We start from the raw sequence: 16,214 nt of genomic DNA, 5'->3' as shown, positions 1-16,214 counted from the left end.
AATGAGTGCACTGCCGCGGGAGCCCCTCCTGGGCGCCGCTGTCGGAATCCGGCCCACGGGCTCTTCTGCGACTCAGCAGTTTGCACCCAATCCCTTAGTTCGGCCCCGCCCCCGCTCCCTCCCCTAGCAGCCGTAGGGCGGGTGAGTGCCGGACTGCCGAGGCGGGGACCAACGCTAAGGCGCAGGCGCGGGCGCGGGCGCAGCCGGGGGCGTGGCCACACTGCTTTCCCCGCGCGCGCAGGCGCGCGTGGTGGGCACACGTGCGGCCCCGCTGAGCCAGGCCGCGCTGAGCCCGGCCGCGGTGAGCCCGGCCGCGGTCCGCCGACTCCGGTCATGGGCCCTGTAGCAGGCTCGGTGACGGCGCGCTACCTCGTGTACTTCCAGTACTTGGGCACGGACTTTAAGTACGTCTTCCGGACCTCCCATCCGTGCCCGCGGCCCCGACATGTGTCCGGGCGCCCGACGTGGGAGGGGGCGGGAGCTAAATTTAGGACCCGCACGTCTGGTAGCCAGGCCCGACGCCCGGGGGAGGGAACAGACACGGAGGGCCGCAGAGGGCGGGGCGGGGCCCGAACTCCGCCCTCTAACCTGAGCCGGTCTCTGCCCACAGCGGGGTCGCGGCCGTCAGAGGCTGCCAGCGCGCCGTCGGGGTCCAGAACTACCTGGAGGTGAGCTCTGCCCGCCAGCCGCCCGGAATGGAAAGAGGGAGACACGAGGGAGGGGCAGATGGGAGCCCCCGCGCCTCTGGGCCCCGGTCTTCGCCCCGCGCTGCCCAGCCCGCCCCAGGCGGCTCTGTCCCCCCAGGAGGCTGCAAAGCGGCTGAATTCGGTGGTGCCGGTCAAATTCACTATCTCCAGCCGCACGGATGCCGGGGTCCACGCCCTGTGCAACGCGGCTCACCTGGACGTCCAGCGCCGCTCAGGCCAGCCCCCCTTCTCCCCAGAGGTCCTGGCAGAGGCTCTCAACGCCCACCTGAAGCACCCGGCCATCCGGTGAGCACCCATCTGCTGTCTCCAGACTGGTCCATGGTGGGTGGAGGCCATAAGTCGGGAAGGACCTGGTGTCTGGACAAACTTTTTGGGAGTGATAGAGATACCAAGGTGTCACTTGGGTGGGTGGAGGGATCCTTCTGGTGTGCCTAACCCTGCTCCCACAGGATCCTGCAGGCTTTCCGAGTACCCAGTGACTTCCATGCCCGCCATGCAGCCACATCCAGGACCTACCTGTACCGCCTGGTCACAGGCTGCCACCGGCCTGACCAGCTGTCAGTGTTTGAACGAAACCGATGCTGGGCACTGCGGGCAGGGTGAGTGTGGGTGTGCGTGAGTGGGAGAGGGTTGTCGGACCCACCTGGCTGGCTACTCCCTCCTGACCAGTCACCTGGCTCCTTGCAGCTGCTTGGATGTGGATGCCATGCGGGAGGCTGCCCAGCACCTCCTCGGGACACATGACTTCAGTGCCTTCCAGTCAGCTGGCAGCCCAGCCACCAGCTCAGTGCGCACGCTGCGCCGAGCCTCCGTGTCCCCTGACCCAGGCAGCCCCTTTGTCCTTGCCCAGGAGAACAGGTAAGGAAGGGCACCCTGCACACTGGCCATAGCACCTTCCCTGGCAAAGGGCGTGCAGAGGCAGGACACGGCTGGGGTTGGGGGCTCCCTGGGCACCCATCAGCCCTCATAAGGGGGGTACTGGTTAGCTGAGTGGCATGACCCCAACAACCATGAGCCTGCAGCTGTGCCCTCCCCCCAGGCTGGGTTCCCGCCCTGCCCAGCTCAGCGTTGGTTGCCTAGCTGCTGAAAAGGCTTTGCTGAAAGAGAAGCACCAGGCTAGCGGTTTGGGCCCTACCTGGCAGGGGGTTGGTTCCACTGCCCGGGCACTGTCCCTGGGGCCTCTGGCCAGGTGTCAGCTGTTGACTTCCAAAACCTTCCCAGTTTGAGCCAGCACTGAAAGGAGGAATTTCTGCATGGTCAGCTGCAGAGCCCCTCCCCTGAGGCTTGGGTCTCTGGTAGATAAACGCCGTGCTCACCTCCCTCAGCTGCCCCAGAGCCTGCACCAGGACCTACACCTTAGCAGGACCTACACCTTAGCAGCACCTCCACCTGAGGGCCCTGTCCCCAGTGCCAAGGTCCCTAGAAGGCTTTGCTGCCCCTGCCACTCAGTGTTCCTCCCCTCAGCTTCACTTGAGGGTAGGGTGGTCAGTGGAAGCCCCTGTGGTGGCAGAGAGTGGGAACCAGTCTCCCCCAGACCCCTCCCCCTGCCCACCTCCTTGTCTGGGGCCACAGTGTGGACTCAGGGGCTGCTCTGGCCCAGGCATCACAAGTGCCTGTATTTCTAGGTTGCAATTCTGGAACCTGGAGTTTGAGAGCCAGTCCTTCCTGTACAGACAGGTGGGCTCTGCCCTAGGCCTCCAGGGGGTGGGGGTGGCCCCCAGGGTTTGGGCCCCTGTGGCACTCTTGGCTTTGGGTTGCAGGTGCGGCGAATGACATCTGTGCTGGTGGCTGTGGGGCTGGGGGCTTTGATGCCTGCTCAGGTGAAGGTGATCCTGGAAAGCCGGGACCCCCTGGGCAGGCACCAGGCACGTGTGGCCCCAGCCCATGGCTTATTCCTCAAGTCAGTGCTATACGGGAGCCTCGGTAAGAGTTCGCTGCCTGGAAAGGTGCCTGCGTGCATCGCACTGATTGACCCCTCCTAAGGCTGGGTGCTTGATGGAGGAGGGGCTCTTGGCAACAGCACAGCTACAGCCCTTGTCTGTCCTGCTAGCAGGTGGGAATCCAGCCTCTGTTCAGCGGGAAGGCAAGGAAACCTCAGGTTGGCCAAAAAATCTCCAGCTGGAGACCAGCAAGCCAAAAACAGGAGGCCTGGAGTAAGGTACCTCTTTCCCTGGATCCCTAGACCTGAGCCATACTCCTGACCTGGGCTCTAGGATCATGTTCCTAGTAGAGGAGCGGGATTGAGGGGGCTCCTCTCAGGGAGTAGGGAGCAGCTTGAAAGGCAGGGGCTCTGCAGCGCAGCTGAAGCTGTGGACCCAAGGCCAGGCCCAGCCTCTGTAGAAAATCTCCTGTGTCCTGCAGTGTTTACCACACGGAAGCCACAGATCACCCCCAGATGCCCAGCTGAGGTCAGGGTGGCCATGACACACACAGCCCTGCCGCCGGACCCTGCCCAGCTCTGCATGCCACACGGGCCTCCTGCCTCCCGCCACCCCGGTCTGCTACCGGTGAGCTGCAGGAAGAGGGTTTGCACGTCGAGAAGGGAACAGCCATGCAGCCTTTGGTGCAGTTTTTACTGGAAATTAATACTTCAGGAGCATCCACCCATCTCTTGGGCGCTCAGGAATAGAAATAAAGAGTGATCAAGTCCCCAGGCCTATTTCTTTTCTCAGCCAAACAGGCGTATGACACTGGTCCTGTCCTCACAGACAAGGGCTGTGAGCAGCCGGGGGCTCCACATCCGGGGACAGAGGGAAGAGCTGAGGCACAGACATGGCCCTGGATGAAAGCCTAGGTCCCTTTGGTGACCAGCTGACCTCAGCTGGGGGCCTGGGGGAGGCCCTTCTTAAGCAGCGATGTGAGGTAACTTCCCAGCTCTTCATCCTACAACCAGATACAAAAGGAGGCAAGTCATCACATCTTCCCCGACCACCATAGCTGGGCAGCCCCCACCTATCCTGACCCGCCAGGAACAGGGCTCCCTGGGACCCACCACTCACCTGGTAGGTCCAGGAGACCAGCAGCACCTTGGTGCCTGGGTCCTCTGAGTGGGCAGCAGCCTGGATGAGGATGGACTCCACGGTCACAGACCCATCGGGAAGGTGCTGCACGCAGTGGTCCTTGAGGACGCTGCGGGGAGGCACAGTGAGACCCCACCTTGTGCCCCACTTCTTACCACCCCCAGAGCCAGGAGTGGGGGCACCCACCTCTTCAGGTGGCTGTAGACCCGCATGGCCGTCTCCTGCTCCTTGCGAGGGTCATGGAGATGCACACGGCAGGTGAAGCGCAGCTGGTGCTCGGCCAGGCCCAGCTCCTTTAGGGCCTGCTCTGAGGACACGAGCCGGAAGTTCTGCGGGGCAGGGGCAGGTCAGGGGGCATCCGGGCACCCCTCACCCCCGCCCAAGCACACACATACTCACACTGTCCTTCATGATCAGAGTGCCATGCAGGAGCCGGGGCTTTTTGGCATCAGGAAGCAGCCCTGCAGAGAAAGGGGCAGGGATGGGAGCTGCCCACCTGCTGTGCCGCTGCCCTCCCCTGCCCAGTGTGCCCTGCCTTGCATACCCTGTGCCATCTCCCGCTTTAGCAGCCCCAGCGAGATGCCCACGGGGATGCTGGGGCTCGTGGGCAGCGTCACCGTCTCACCGTTGGCTGGCATGTAGCAGTTCACCCCTGGGCAAGAGTGGGAGGAGCAGAGAGCCTCAGTCCAGGCCATCGGGCCCTGCCCATGCTGAGACCCCATGGGTAGAGCCTGCACACATTCCCTGTATCGGCCAAGCCCACCCCATGCCTGGGCTGCCTACGGAATTCCTGCTCGATCTTCTGCTTCAGGAACTCCATCTTCTTGGCTTCCCCGTGTACGAGCAGCACACTCTCGGGCTCTGCCTGGCCCACCAGCTGCATGATGCCCTTGGCGTCGGCATGGGCGCTGAAGGACATGTACTCCACCTGCATCTTGACCTCCAACTGCAGCGTCACAGTGCACACAGGCCGTTACCACGAGCAGCAGGCTCCAGGGGCTCCCCACCAACCCAAAAGGGGGCCCACCGAGCTGCTGGGGAAGCTGGGACTCACCACCTGCCGCCCCTCCATCTCCAGCTTGCGCTGCCCACTGAGGATCTTGTGGCCCACAGTGCCCTGCACGCAGTAGCCAGGCATGATGACCTGTGGGGGAGGGGGGATGGAGCTGGCAGCCACCCTGCAACACGGCCCCCCCCACGTCCGGCTTCGGGGGGGCTTCCTCCCTGTATGTCTCTCCACCCTACCCTTCCTATCAGAACCTATACCGTCAACAGCCCCTTTCCTTTGCCAGCAGCTCCCTGTCCCAGGCCCCACTACAGACCCAGGCAGTCTCGGGTCTCGGCATAAGCCCACCCAGGCCAAGTACCACATCAGCTCGGGGCCAGAAGACTTCACTGCCTGATGCAACGGGCTGACACAGCAAGAGTCTGAGCCGCGTGGGTGAGACACCGGGCCCCAGGATACCGAGCCCTGTCCTGACAAACAGCAGTGTCCCCAAGCCAAGCAGAGCCCCTGTTCCCCCACCTCTGCCCAACCTCACAGGCCCTCCTGCGAGCTACACCTCTTACCATGTTCTTCTCGTTCCCTGCCCACTTCCGGAAGATCTGCAGGGACTGGCCAGCATGCAGCATGCCTGGTGTGGCAAACACGACCTGCAGGGGTGGGGTGGGGTAGGGACGGCATAGCACCCGTCTGTCAGGGAACCAGTATTGGCCATGGGTCCAGCCCCTCCTCTGCCCTCAGAGCCTTCTGACCCTGCACCCGCCACAGGCCCTACCTTCTGACCTCCCCTCGTCTTTTCCCCAGCACCGTGCACCCCGCTCCCTGAGGGAGACCTGCAGGCAAGGTCCCCCCGCATGTCCCAGACGTGGAGGAAGTACACACGTGTGGACAGTCAGCACTGGCCCCAGATGCCGCAGTGTGGGGCAGGCATGACTTGGCTGGGGCAGGCACAGGATAGCCATCCCCAGCCCCTCCTGGCCAGGACCTCACCATCGGACCCGGGTTGTCCGCAAACGCTCGGTCGAAGGCTTTGATGTGCTTAAACTCAAACATGTTTCTCTGCACGAAGGTCTTACGGATCTTCTGGTTGGTCCAGGTTATGAAGAGCTTATAGTAGTGGTTGGCCTTCTCCGTCAGGCCCGTGGAGAAGTAAATGGGGGCCTTGAGGTTCATGCGCTCCCTGTGGACAGCGCAGGGACACAGTGGAGGAGGCTGCCAGGGAAGGAGCGGCCCATGTCACCCCTCACACCCACAGCCTGGGCTGTGTCCGGTGGGAGGAACAACTCCCGCATGTCTCCCACCTCAGCCTACTTCCTTCTGTAAAACGTTGGTTCTGATGAAGGGACACAGAGCGTGGTTGGGGGGGGTGTGGAACAGCATGACACAGGCCTCCTGGCTTGGGCGGGCACCCCCCGAGATCAGGCACCCTGGCTGTGCCCGACAGCTGCCAGTGCTACCGCCTACGCTCTGCCCAGAGCTGGACTGAGGACCCGGACACCGGCATCCCACTAGTGCCCACTCAGGCCAGGGTTCCCAGAAACCAATCGGGCTGCACCTACCAGAACGTCTCCAGCAGGATGCAGAGCTCCTGAGCTCGGCCCAGCGCAAACACAGGGATCAGCACCTGCAGGGGGACGACAAGGCTGGCTCAGGCAGGAATCCCTGGCCATGCTGCCCACCCAAGTTGAGCCCACATCCGGCCATAATGGGCAGGCAGCTGTGCCCTGTGGCTGGCTTCCCAGGGAGCAGCTGCTGTAAAGACTGGCCCCGCTGGTAGCTGAGGGTCAGAGGCTGCGTCCACCGAGAGGTCACAGCCAGCATCCCTGAGAGCAGAGGCCCTTTGTGAGCTACAGGTAAGGCACCCACACTCTGCCCACAAGTCCTGCTCCCAGCCCCAGTCTGTCCCAAAACGACCATGGTGGATACTCCGGCCAGCCCTGGTCTGGGATCTGAGGTGAGGGGTGAATAAACACCCTGCTAGTCTTCGGAGAAGTTTTTCTTCCTAACGCTGAGCAAGTCTTCCTCCCTGCATGCCCAGAACACACAGCACCGATCTCCTGACATGCCAGAGGTTGCCAAAGGACTGCGTAGCATGGTCAGGGTAGGCACATGGCCCAGAGCTCTGCCTGGCACCCTGCCTGCACCAGTTACCTTCCCGCCATGTTCCACGGCCTCGTGGACCTTCTTCAGAAAGTCTCGCTCCCGGCAGCGTTTGGAGTCCCGGATGGTTGTGGCGTATGTAGATTCTGTGATGAGCAGGTTGGGGCGGCATTTGTCAATCCAGGCAGCTCTATAACAGAGGTGGGCGTGACCGGAGGTGGACAATCCACATGGCTGCAAGGCTAGGAGCAACACAACGGACCCCAGCCACAGCTTCCCTGGACCCTCTGTCAAGCAGCACACTAGGGGAGACAGGAGGAAGAGACTCTGCCGTGCACAGAGGACACGTGGCAGAAACCAGTGCACAGACTGCTCAAGCACCCAGCACATCCACGAGCATCACTGCACTCCTGAGGGTCCCCCCGGGATGAAACAAACACATCAGCCTACTCACCCCAAATGCCGGTCCGGGGTCATATTATAATCACCCTGGCAAAGAATGTGGCAGTAAAACGGGTGCCTCCTCTCCCCGGCCAAGCAGTACCCCTGTGCCCCAAGTGTTTCCACTGACCGTGTAGACCACAGACTCTGAGCCCACTTTAATCTGGAACATGGCTGCCCCCAGCACGTGGCCTGCATAGTAGGCCTTGATTTCAAGTTCATCGTCCACCTACAGAGGAGAGGGCTCAAGTCAGGTCTTCAGGCTATGCTGGGTAGGTGGTCAGTTAGAGGATGGCAGAGGGACCAGGGAGGTGGACACCTGGGAGGCAGAGGGCAGAAAAGAAAAACATGGTTCCAAGCCTTTCATCATTTCCTGTTTCTCACACACAATGTCCAGTTCTCAACCAAAAGCAACTAGACATACGAGATGAGACAACACCATGAAAAACAAGAGAAACAACAGTCTAGAGAAGCAGACTCAGGACTCCTAGAGTTTTCAGACACAGAGTTTAAGAGTGCTGTGATCAGGGACGCCTGGGTGGCTCAGCTGGTTGGGCAGCTGCCTTCGGCTCAGGTCATGATCCTGGAGTCCCGGGATCGAGTCCCGCATCGGGATCCCTGCTCGGCAGGGAGTCTGCTTCTCCCTCTGACCCTCCCCCCTCTCATGTGCTCTCTCTCTCTCAAATAAATGGATAAAATCTTTAAAAAAAAAAAAAAAAAAGAGTGCTGTGATTAATATATTCAGAAAAATAAAAAATAGAATTAAGAATGTTAACCAAAAAACTAGAAATTATTTTAAAAAGTAGAAATTCTAAAGCCAGAAAAAACTGAATGGATGAATTTAATAGCATGTTATATATAATTGAAGAGTATTAACGCACTAAAATATATAGAAAGGACTATCTAGCACAGAGCACAGAAAGACAAATGCATGAGGGAAGGTCTGGGGCCCTGGGTTGGAGGAGGACAATGGGCAGGAGCAACACTGGAAGAACCTGATGAAAGACATCAGGTCACAGATGCAAGAGGCTTCACACCTGGATAGGTTGAATAAGAACAACATGCAGGTCCATCATAGCATTCCCACCAAAGAAAAGGGCATAATCCTACAAGTAGCCTAAGATTAAAGATTCTCTTTCAAACAGTTAATAAAAAGACATATTCAAAGTACTGAGAAGAAGTAATTGCCAAACTAGAATTCCACACGTAATGAAAAAAGTCCTTCAGGAATGAGGGTGAAGGGGCGCCTGGGTGGCTCAGTCGGTTAAGCGGCTGCCTTAGGCTCAGATCATGATCCCAGGGTCCTGGGATTGAACCCCTGCATCGGGCTCCCTGCTCAGTGGGGAGCCTGCTTCTCCCTCTCCCTCTCCCTGCCGCTCTGCCTACTTGTGCTCTCTCTCTGAGGAATGAGGGTGAAGCAGATCCATCTGCAGACAAATAAAAGCAAATTCACTGCCTACAGATCTATACTGGTGTTCTTCAGGAAGAAGGTAAATTATCTCAAATAAAAAGTGAAGAACACAGGAAATAGAGAGGGTAAATACAGAGATGACGCCTAGCAAACCTGACTTTATTAGTATTAATGATGTCCTGCTAGATTTCACATATACTGAGCACATTAAAATAAGGGCAAATAATAGTCTAAGTCAGGGAAGGGATAGAAAGATTTAAAATGTTCTAAGACCTTTGCATTATTTAGAGGCAAAACCTCCAAGTACCTTAGATTTTTGTTGTCATGGATGCATTTGTAAACTCTACCACTATGAGAATTACAAGAGTATAAAATTACTAACCAAATAAAAGGAGAAATAGAGGGGCACCTGGGTGGCTCAGTCGGTTAAACGTCTGCCTTCGGCTCAGGTCATGATCCCGAGGTCCTGAGATGGAGCCCTGTGTCGGGCTCCCTGCTCACAGGGGGGTCTCCTTCTCCCTCTCCCTCTGCCCTTCCCCCTGTTCATGTTCTCTCTCGCTCGCTCATTCTCTCTAATAAATAAATAAAATCTTTAAAAAGAGAGAGAGAGAAATAGAAATTTAAAAAATCAATCCAAAGAAAGCAATAAGAGAAAGAAAAAACGGAGAACAGGCAAGACAAATAGGAAGCAAATGGTAATAGAGTAGAGCTAAACTCAAAGTTTTCTTATTAAATGTAGAGTCCAAATGCTGCATCTGGACAAGTTATCAGAATAGATTAAAAACAACAACAACAAAACCCTCTTTTGCTCTGGCCCATGGCACTGGCAGGATGGGCAAGAGTTGCAGTCTTCACACTGCCAGGAAGCTCCGCAGCCACCGATGAGATCAGAAGGGACGTTATGAACAGTATGAGAAAACCCATTTAGGCACAGCCCTGAAGGCCAACCCTTTTGGAGGCGCTTCCCATGCAAAGGGAATTGTGCTGGAAGAAGTAGGAGTTGATGCCAAATAGCCAAATTCTGCCATCAGGAAGTGGGTCAGGGTCCAGCTGATCAAGAATGGCAAAAAAAACTGCAGCCTTTGTACCCAAAGATGGATGTTTGAATTTTATTGAGGAAAATGATGAAGCTGTAGTTGCTGGATTTGGTCACAAAGGTCATGCTGTCAGTGACATTCCTGGAGTCTGTTTTAGGACTGTCAAAACAGCCAACCCTTATAGCTAACCCTCATACAAAGGCAAGAAGGGAAAACCCAGATCCTAAGTTTGATGGTGAAAACATGACAATAATAAATTTTTATATGCCAAAAAACCCACAAAAAACAAGCAAACAAACAAAAAAACAAATTATATGCCACTTAAAAGAGCTACATTTATTTATTTTTTTTTTTAAAAGATTTTATTTATTTGACAGAGAGAGACACAGCGAGAGAGGGAACACAAGCAGGGGGAGTGGGAGAAGGAGAAGCAGGCTTCCCGCTGAGCAGAGAGCCCGATGTGGGGCTCGATCCCAGGACTCTGGGATCATGACCTGAGCCAAAGGCAGACGCTTAATGACTGAGCCACCCAGGCGCCCCTTAAAAGAGCTACATTTAAAACATGATGCAGTAAAGCTGGAAGTAAAACAATGGAAAAAGACATACTACGCAAATAACCAAAGATGGGAAACCTGAGAATGGTGTGATGTTACCAGAAACACAGACTTTGAAGTAAAAGGCATTAAGGATAAACACACATACTTCCTGTTGACAAGAAATTCAACCAGAAATAACTGAAAATACATAGATACCTGTTAACAAGCAATACCCGCTGACTCTAAGAAGAAACAGACAATCTATAATCTTTGTGATAAATTTTACCCAATTTGATTGCATTTGCCTACTTAAAACCCTTCACTTCCTTGCTGACCCACACACAACAGTTACTGAGACAAAACGCAAACTCCACAGCCCAGGACTGGCTGCCCTTCGGGGCTTGCCCACCTCACCGTCAGTCTCCGCCCCCCACTGCCCCTGGCCGGCACACGCTCTTGGATGCACTCAGGCTCAGAGCTGGGTGAGCAGCAGAGGTTCCACATGTTTGATGGGCGCTTGGCAAGCTGCCCTGTGTGCACCTGAATCTGGGCTGGGACCCAGATTCTGGGCTGGGACCCCATGTGCTTGCCCAATGCTGCCTCCTGGTGGACAGTACCCGACAGAGAGCGAGATGGGGTCTGTTAGGACCCTGACCTGGACTGTCTGGTGGAGGTGGACAGCTACCACCTTCTTCATACAGTCCTTGATCATCTGGGAGGTGAAGAAGTTGGCCTCGCCCTTCTTGTCCACAGCAATCTTGCGGTAGTCCTCCAGCAGGATGGGGCAGATGGCCTGGGTGGGGTGGGTCATGTAGATGGGCCCATCATAGCCCACCATCTCGCTGAAGTAGGGAAGTGCCCCACAGTGGTCCAGGTGGAAGTGGCTGCAGGTGCAACACAGGTCAGTCCAAGGCCACTGCTCCCCGACAAGCCTGCCCCCCACAGCTCCTCCACACCAGCATAGGCTCGTGGTCATTCCACCCATTCATTCATTTCTACACTGATTGCCTGCTGTGTATCAGATGCCATCCTCAGTACCACAGAGTGACGAGTGAGCAAAACAGATAAAAACTACTACCTCCCTGGAACTTAGAATCTAAATGTCCAATAAAGCAGGGCGCGTTAAAGGTAATGCTTGCATCGGACAGGCACGTGTTCTATAGAGAAACGAAAAACAGCTAAGAAGGGGACAGGGCATCGGGACAGTTACCATCTCTGGTGGATGGGCAGGAAGACCCCATGGCATGGGAGCCACAGCAGGAAGGCACAGGGGCAGAGGGAAGAGAGTGCTGTGTGTCCACGAATGGAGCAGACCCGCTGCATGCCAGCCCATGTCCAAGAAGGAACCGAGACCACAAGAGCCTCAGAGCAGCTGAGGATGGGGCTGCCTCATGTCAGCAGCTCCTCTGGTTTGCAGGATGCAGGGAGAAGACCAGCAGGAGGCTGCTGTGGTCATCTGGCCACATGGCAAGGGTCAGGGTCAGGAAAAAGACTGGACCCCACAAACTGTGGACTGTCTGGGTGGAGTGTGAGGAATAGGAGGAAAGCAGAAGCCCCATTCAGCCAGGTTGGGAAGGTCGACCGCCACCAGGGGGGCCAGACCATGAGTCTGGAGGTCAGGGGCAGGGTGGATGGGAATGTACAGGAATCTGGGAGCATCGAGGACCAAAAGGGAGGGTATGGTCACTGCTGCCCAATGCTGTTGAGAGGCTGAGTGAGGAGGCCTGCGAAGTAGCCCAGGCGCTCACACATGAAATGCACCACCTCTGCATGGGGGGGAGGGGGAGGAGCGGCCTCCCTGCCATAGGCCTGTTGCCCTAATACAGCCTCACCTTCCTGGGGTAGCTGGGGCTCTCATCCATGACACTCAGGGGCAGAGCCAATAGGCGCATGCAGCACAGTGTGCCCCCTGGCTCCATGGTGCTGACCGAAGCCCATCAAGGAGCAACCGTGAATACCTATAACCTCATGTAAATATACGGCCTCCAGGACCGCTGTCCAGAGGCAGGGAGGGCCAGCCCCCGGGGTGTGCCACGCCGACAACCTGGAACAAAACCCAGGCCTGCAACACCCCGCAGCTGCAGCCTCCCCGGGCCGCGAGTGGCTCTCCTAGGCTCCTGAGGGTCCTCCAGGTGGGGCTAGGTGTGAGCCCACACAACACTCTCACTAACAGCCGACAGGTGCCCACCTGATGATCACACAGTCCAGGAAGTCGGTCAGCCGGCCGTTGCGGGTGATGTAGGAGAAGTCAGGGAAGCGCCTCTGACGAGCCAAGAGAAAGGGTCAGAATGCAGTTAGTTGCCCTGGGTCTGCCGGTGCTCCGGAGAACGGCTCTCAGGAGTGGGGAATGAGGGCAGAGGCTGAGCCTGGCCAGCCACACCGGGACCACTGACTGCTCACAGCCTCCAAGTACACAGGGCGGGGTCAAACTGCCAGCACCAGTCACCAAGCCAGAAGCCCTGCCTGGGGAGTGCCGAGCTGCCCCCTCTGACTCTGCAGGAGCCAAGAGCCCTGCTCTGGTACAGACCAAGCCTTCCACAGAGGGCACCCCGTCTGTCAAGTGAGGCGAGGGGACTGCCAGGGAATGCAATGACCCCAGACCCACCTGCCTCCTACCACTGCCCACTTGCCCAGACTCCCTATGCCATGGGTCAGAGCCTGAGGCTCGGAGGCCTGGGATCCTGCTAAGAACAGCAACAAGGAGCAGGCTGAATGAGGTCCCTCCAGGCTACCTTCCCTCAGGACTCACATCATCATTGAAGCCCATGTGCATCCCGCAGTCCAGCATGACGTTCTTGCCCGCGATGGAGACCAGGATGCAGCTTCGGCCCACATCTTGGCCAGCCCCTGAAAAGGAAGATGGGACGAGGTGCTGCCACCCCCACATCCTTCTCCTGCTGCCGCGAGCGATGGCCCCAGCCCCAAGACCAAGGCCCAGCCGCCTGCCTCGAAGCTCCACTGGGAACGCTGGGTCCCCGACGCTGCAGAGCCCTCAGTGGGCTGGGAAAAGTAGAGCCCCACGGCTGCTGTGCAGATGATGTGTAGGCACCATCACCAGGCCCTCTACACACAGGCCAGGGAAATGTGCAGGGAAGGGGCAAAGTGCCAAGACTGCCAAGCCAGTTCTAGGCCCTCCCCCACTACACCTCCAGCCTCAGGCCCTGCTACTACCACCTAGGTCAGATGGAAAAAGACCCTCACCTCTTGAGGGAGCAGCCCACCTGCTGCGGCTGACCGGAGCCTTCAAAGGCCAGGGCTGTGTAACAGGTGCTGGACTGTGGTCCTGGCACTTCATAGGGGTAAGCCGGCGCTCCACAGGGCATCACCACCCCTCTTGAAAACTCAACTGGGGTCACATCTGGGCTATGGGGCCCTCTCCCCCAGGACCTACTCTCAGAAGGCATCACGCACCTCCAGGTGGCTTCACTGCAGATGGACACCTGTGAGGCTTTAGCCCAGCCACGGCGAGAAACAGCCCCAGCGTCCAGCAATGACCAAATACAGTAGCCACAGTGCATATGGCCCACCACCACACCCCCTCAGGCCACCCACAGCCCAGAACTTAACCTGAGTCCTATCCATGTTCCGGACTTCAAGCCCTACCCATCTGCTTCAGCCCCAGCAGGGCATATCCCAGCCAGCTCCTCTAGCCATTTGTCACCTCCTCTGGGGTCTGGAGGCCCAAGAAGAAAGGGACACAGCCTTGCCTTGCAGGGCCTGATGACAGCAAATGACCTGCTTTCCATCTTGATCTACAAGCCTCCCTCTGCCAGCCACCTGAACCTTCTGTTAGCGCCACACACATCAAGGTGGCCCAGAACAGGACCCAGGCTGGTCCTTGAGAAGTTTCAGTCACCCGTGACAACAGTCGGTGATCCCAGCCAAGAGCTTCGTGTGCGTGCTTCAGGCAGCCCAGCCATAGGCCCGGAGGTCTCTCATAAGCCTGCTCCCGCCCCACCAGGACAACGGCAGGGTCTCAGCTGTCTGCTCCCTACTGCACCTTTAGCCCTAAAGCTGAGCCCAGTGCAGAGGCCTCCAGACATTTATGGCGGGGGAAGGGGAGGGCTGCCCCTCTTTACAGAGGACGTGAAGGCACAGAAGTCATGGGATCAGCCCATGGACACATGGCTCCTAAGCATGGGGCCAGGGATGGTTTTCTGGACTCCAGAGCTCAGCTCTTAGGCGATGGCCCCTGCTCCCAACAGGACTCACAACCATCCCAGGGAGCAAGGAGAGTGGCCCACCCTGGGCAGCAGATATGGGAAACAGAGTCTAGAGCACACAAAAGGAGGCAGAACTCAGGAGAAAACAAAGGTGACTTCATATCCACAAGAGTTTATGTTTCAGGGCAAGGAGACAATGACCACGTAGGTAAGACACACACTGAGTCCATCAGGTAGAGTTTAGGCCCTGGAGAAGATTAAGGCAGGGGAGGGGACACAGAAACTTGCAGACCCACACCCGGCAAGTCCTCCTTAAAATGACTCCTGAGCAGGGTGGAAAGAGACAGTCAGGAGGTGGGAGGGGCAGCTGTGCAAAGGCTGTGTGGCAGGAGGGACCCAGGACTCTCTGTACCTGGCCCACATGACCAGGGAGCCCATAAGGCAGAAGCTGACAAAGGAAGACAATAGAGAAGGAGTTCTGCTTTGATGGTGCTACGGCCTCGGGAGCACGCCCAGGTGCAGACTGGGTAACAGAAGCGGCAGATAGAACTGTTCAGAGGGTGAGTGGTGAGAAAGTGGGCGAAATCGTGAAGGGGCAGGCTGCAAAGTGTGATCTGAGGAGGCCCCTGGAAGGGCACCAAAGGCAGGGGAGTGTGGGGTCACAGCACCCAGAGGGGACCCCGTGCCAAAAGCTAGGAGAGGCTGTTGCAAGGGTGATCTGTATGGCACCGTGGAGATGTGTACCCTGACCTAGAAGGCCAGGAGCAGGGGTGTCCAACAGCTCAGTGTCCACACTGGGAGCTGGGGGGCGGGGGGGGGGCTATGTGACGAAGAGCTCACACCACGAGAAAGGATACGGAGTTGTGTGGAGCATCTGTATAGAAAATGCTCCCACACATGGCCCAGTGTAGGAGGCAGGTTCTGGGACAGCCCAGGGCACGAGTGCAGGAAGAGTGCCCAGAGAGCTCTAAGGGCTGGCCACCAGAATGCAAAATGATAACCCCAGTTGTTTCTGGGACCCTGGATTCTCAATGACCCTTCCTCCTTCACTGTTCTGCACTCTCTGGGCTTTTAAAAGTGTGCATTTATAGCTTTTACAAAATGCAATGTTTCTTTAAAAAAAAACAACGTTGCAGAGATACAGTAAGACAAGGCTGAACTGAGAGTGGACGGCTGGCCTGGGCAGACGGGAAGCTGCAGGTAACGGGTGCGACACAGACGCAGGAGGGGGAAGGAAGCAGAGGCGGGGAGCGAAGGCCACGTAAGGCACCAGGCCATGCGGACAGACGCCGGCGCAGCGAGGAGAGACCCTGTGGCTCTCGGGGACGGCGTCCGAAGGGCGGCCCCCAGGAGCAGCTGCCCGCCTTCGGACCCACCCCCTTTTCACGGTGAGGAGAGCTGGGGACGCAGCAGCACAGCAGCGGGCCGACCCCCGAGCCCTCCCTCGGGAGGGGGAGCCCGGCCCGAGGCCTCCGCTGACGACAGCCGGGGGCTCCGCGGACCTGGCCAGCCCTCTGCGTCCCCGCGGCTCGTCCCCAGACCGCCGCCCGGCCCCGCACCCGCGAGGCCGGCCGAGCGCGCCTCACTCACCCAGGGGAGTGACCCTGATCTCGGGCATGCTGCCGGGCGCGCTCCCAGGCCCCGAAGCCTCTGCCCTCACCGAGCCCGCAGAACCACCGCGGCCGGACCACGACCCGCCGCGACGTACCGCGCAGGTGCGGCCCCAACGGCGCCAGCTTCCGGTGCGCCCGCCGGAAACGCCGGCCCACGCGTCGAGCCTCCGATTGGGCAGCCGG

The 16,214-nt window shown here is 58.0% G+C and overlaps 2 protein-coding genes and 1 pseudogene across 4 annotated transcripts; 2 read left to right on the top strand and 1 right to left on the bottom strand.

Annotated features, from left to right (window-relative positions):
- The first annotated feature begins 237 nt into the window (after positions 1–237).
- PUSL1 (pseudouridine synthase like 1) lies at positions 238–3,159 on the top strand. Of its 3 annotated transcripts, XM_032395676.1 has the most exons (9): positions 238–404; positions 611–668; positions 805–992; positions 1,157–1,306; positions 1,395–1,565; positions 2,333–2,384; positions 2,468–2,630; positions 2,758–2,865; positions 3,069–3,159. In XM_032395676.1, the coding sequence occupies exons 1-8, from the start codon at positions 334–336 to the stop codon at positions 2,862–2,864; spliced, it is 960 nt and encodes a 319-aa protein (XP_032251567.1). In that variant the 5' UTR covers positions 238–333; the 3' UTR covers position 2,865; positions 3,069–3,159. The 3 variants fall into 3 exon arrangements, with proteins under 3 accessions (XP_032251567.1, XP_032251581.1, XP_032251573.1); XM_032395690.1 differs by lacking the exons at positions 2,333–2,384; positions 2,468–2,630 and having other exon boundaries at positions 2,761–2,865; XM_032395682.1 differs by lacking the exons at positions 2,333–2,384; positions 2,468–2,630.
- Positions 3,141–16,154, bottom strand: INTS11 (integrator complex subunit 11). Its single transcript, XM_032395671.1, has 17 exons — positions 16,009–16,154; positions 13,005–13,102; positions 12,444–12,517; positions 10,911–11,139; positions 7,402–7,500; positions 7,285–7,319; positions 6,882–7,020; positions 6,290–6,354; positions 5,721–5,910; positions 5,297–5,380; positions 4,782–4,871; positions 4,511–4,673; positions 4,272–4,379; positions 4,127–4,188; positions 3,914–4,056; positions 3,707–3,836; positions 3,141–3,590 (listed from the first exon to the last, which is right to left on the bottom strand). The coding sequence occupies exons 1-17, from the start codon at positions 16,034–16,036 to the stop codon at positions 3,525–3,527; spliced, it is 1,803 nt and encodes a 600-aa protein (XP_032251562.1). The 5' UTR covers positions 16,037–16,154; the 3' UTR covers positions 3,141–3,524.
- Positions 9,361–9,946, top strand: LOC116626417 (annotated as a pseudogene).
- Positions 16,155–16,214: the final 60 nt, after the last annotated feature.

Source organism: Phoca vitulina, unplaced genomic scaffold (assembly GCF_004348235.1).
Source record: "Phoca vitulina isolate PV1807 unplaced genomic scaffold, GSC_HSeal_1.0 scaffold2, whole genome shotgun sequence".
Taxonomy (NCBI): Eukaryota; Metazoa; Chordata; class Mammalia; order Carnivora; family Phocidae; genus Phoca; species Phoca vitulina.
The sequence above is the reverse complement of the archived record's forward strand: the minus strand, read 5'-3'. Positions and strand labels throughout refer to the sequence as shown.

Excerpts from the sequence above, each read along its gene's own strand:
- PUSL1 (XM_032395676.1), top strand. The coding sequence starts at position 334 with ATGGGCCCTGTAGCAGGCTCGGTGACGGCGCGCTACCTCGTGTACTTC. Across the intron at positions 405-610 it reads TACTTGGGCACGGACTTTAA|CGGGGTCGCGGCCGTCAGAG; the intron begins GTACGTCTTCCG and ends CTCTGCCCACAG. Across the intron at positions 2,385-2,467 it reads AGTCCTTCCTGTACAGACAG|GTGCGGCGAATGACATCTGT; the intron begins GTGGGCTCTGCC and ends TTTGGGTTGCAG.
- INTS11 (XM_032395671.1), bottom strand. The coding sequence starts at position 16,036 with ATGCCCGAGATCAGGGTCACTCCCCTGG. Across the intron at positions 7,501-10,910 it reads ACCTCCACCAGACAGTCCAG|GTGGACGATGAACTTGAAAT; the intron begins GTCAGGGTCCTA and ends TCTCCTCTGTAG. Across the intron at positions 4,674-4,781 it reads AGATGGAGGGGCGGCAGGTG|TTGGAGGTCAAGATGCAGGT; the intron begins GTGAGTCCCAGC and ends GTGACGCTGCAG.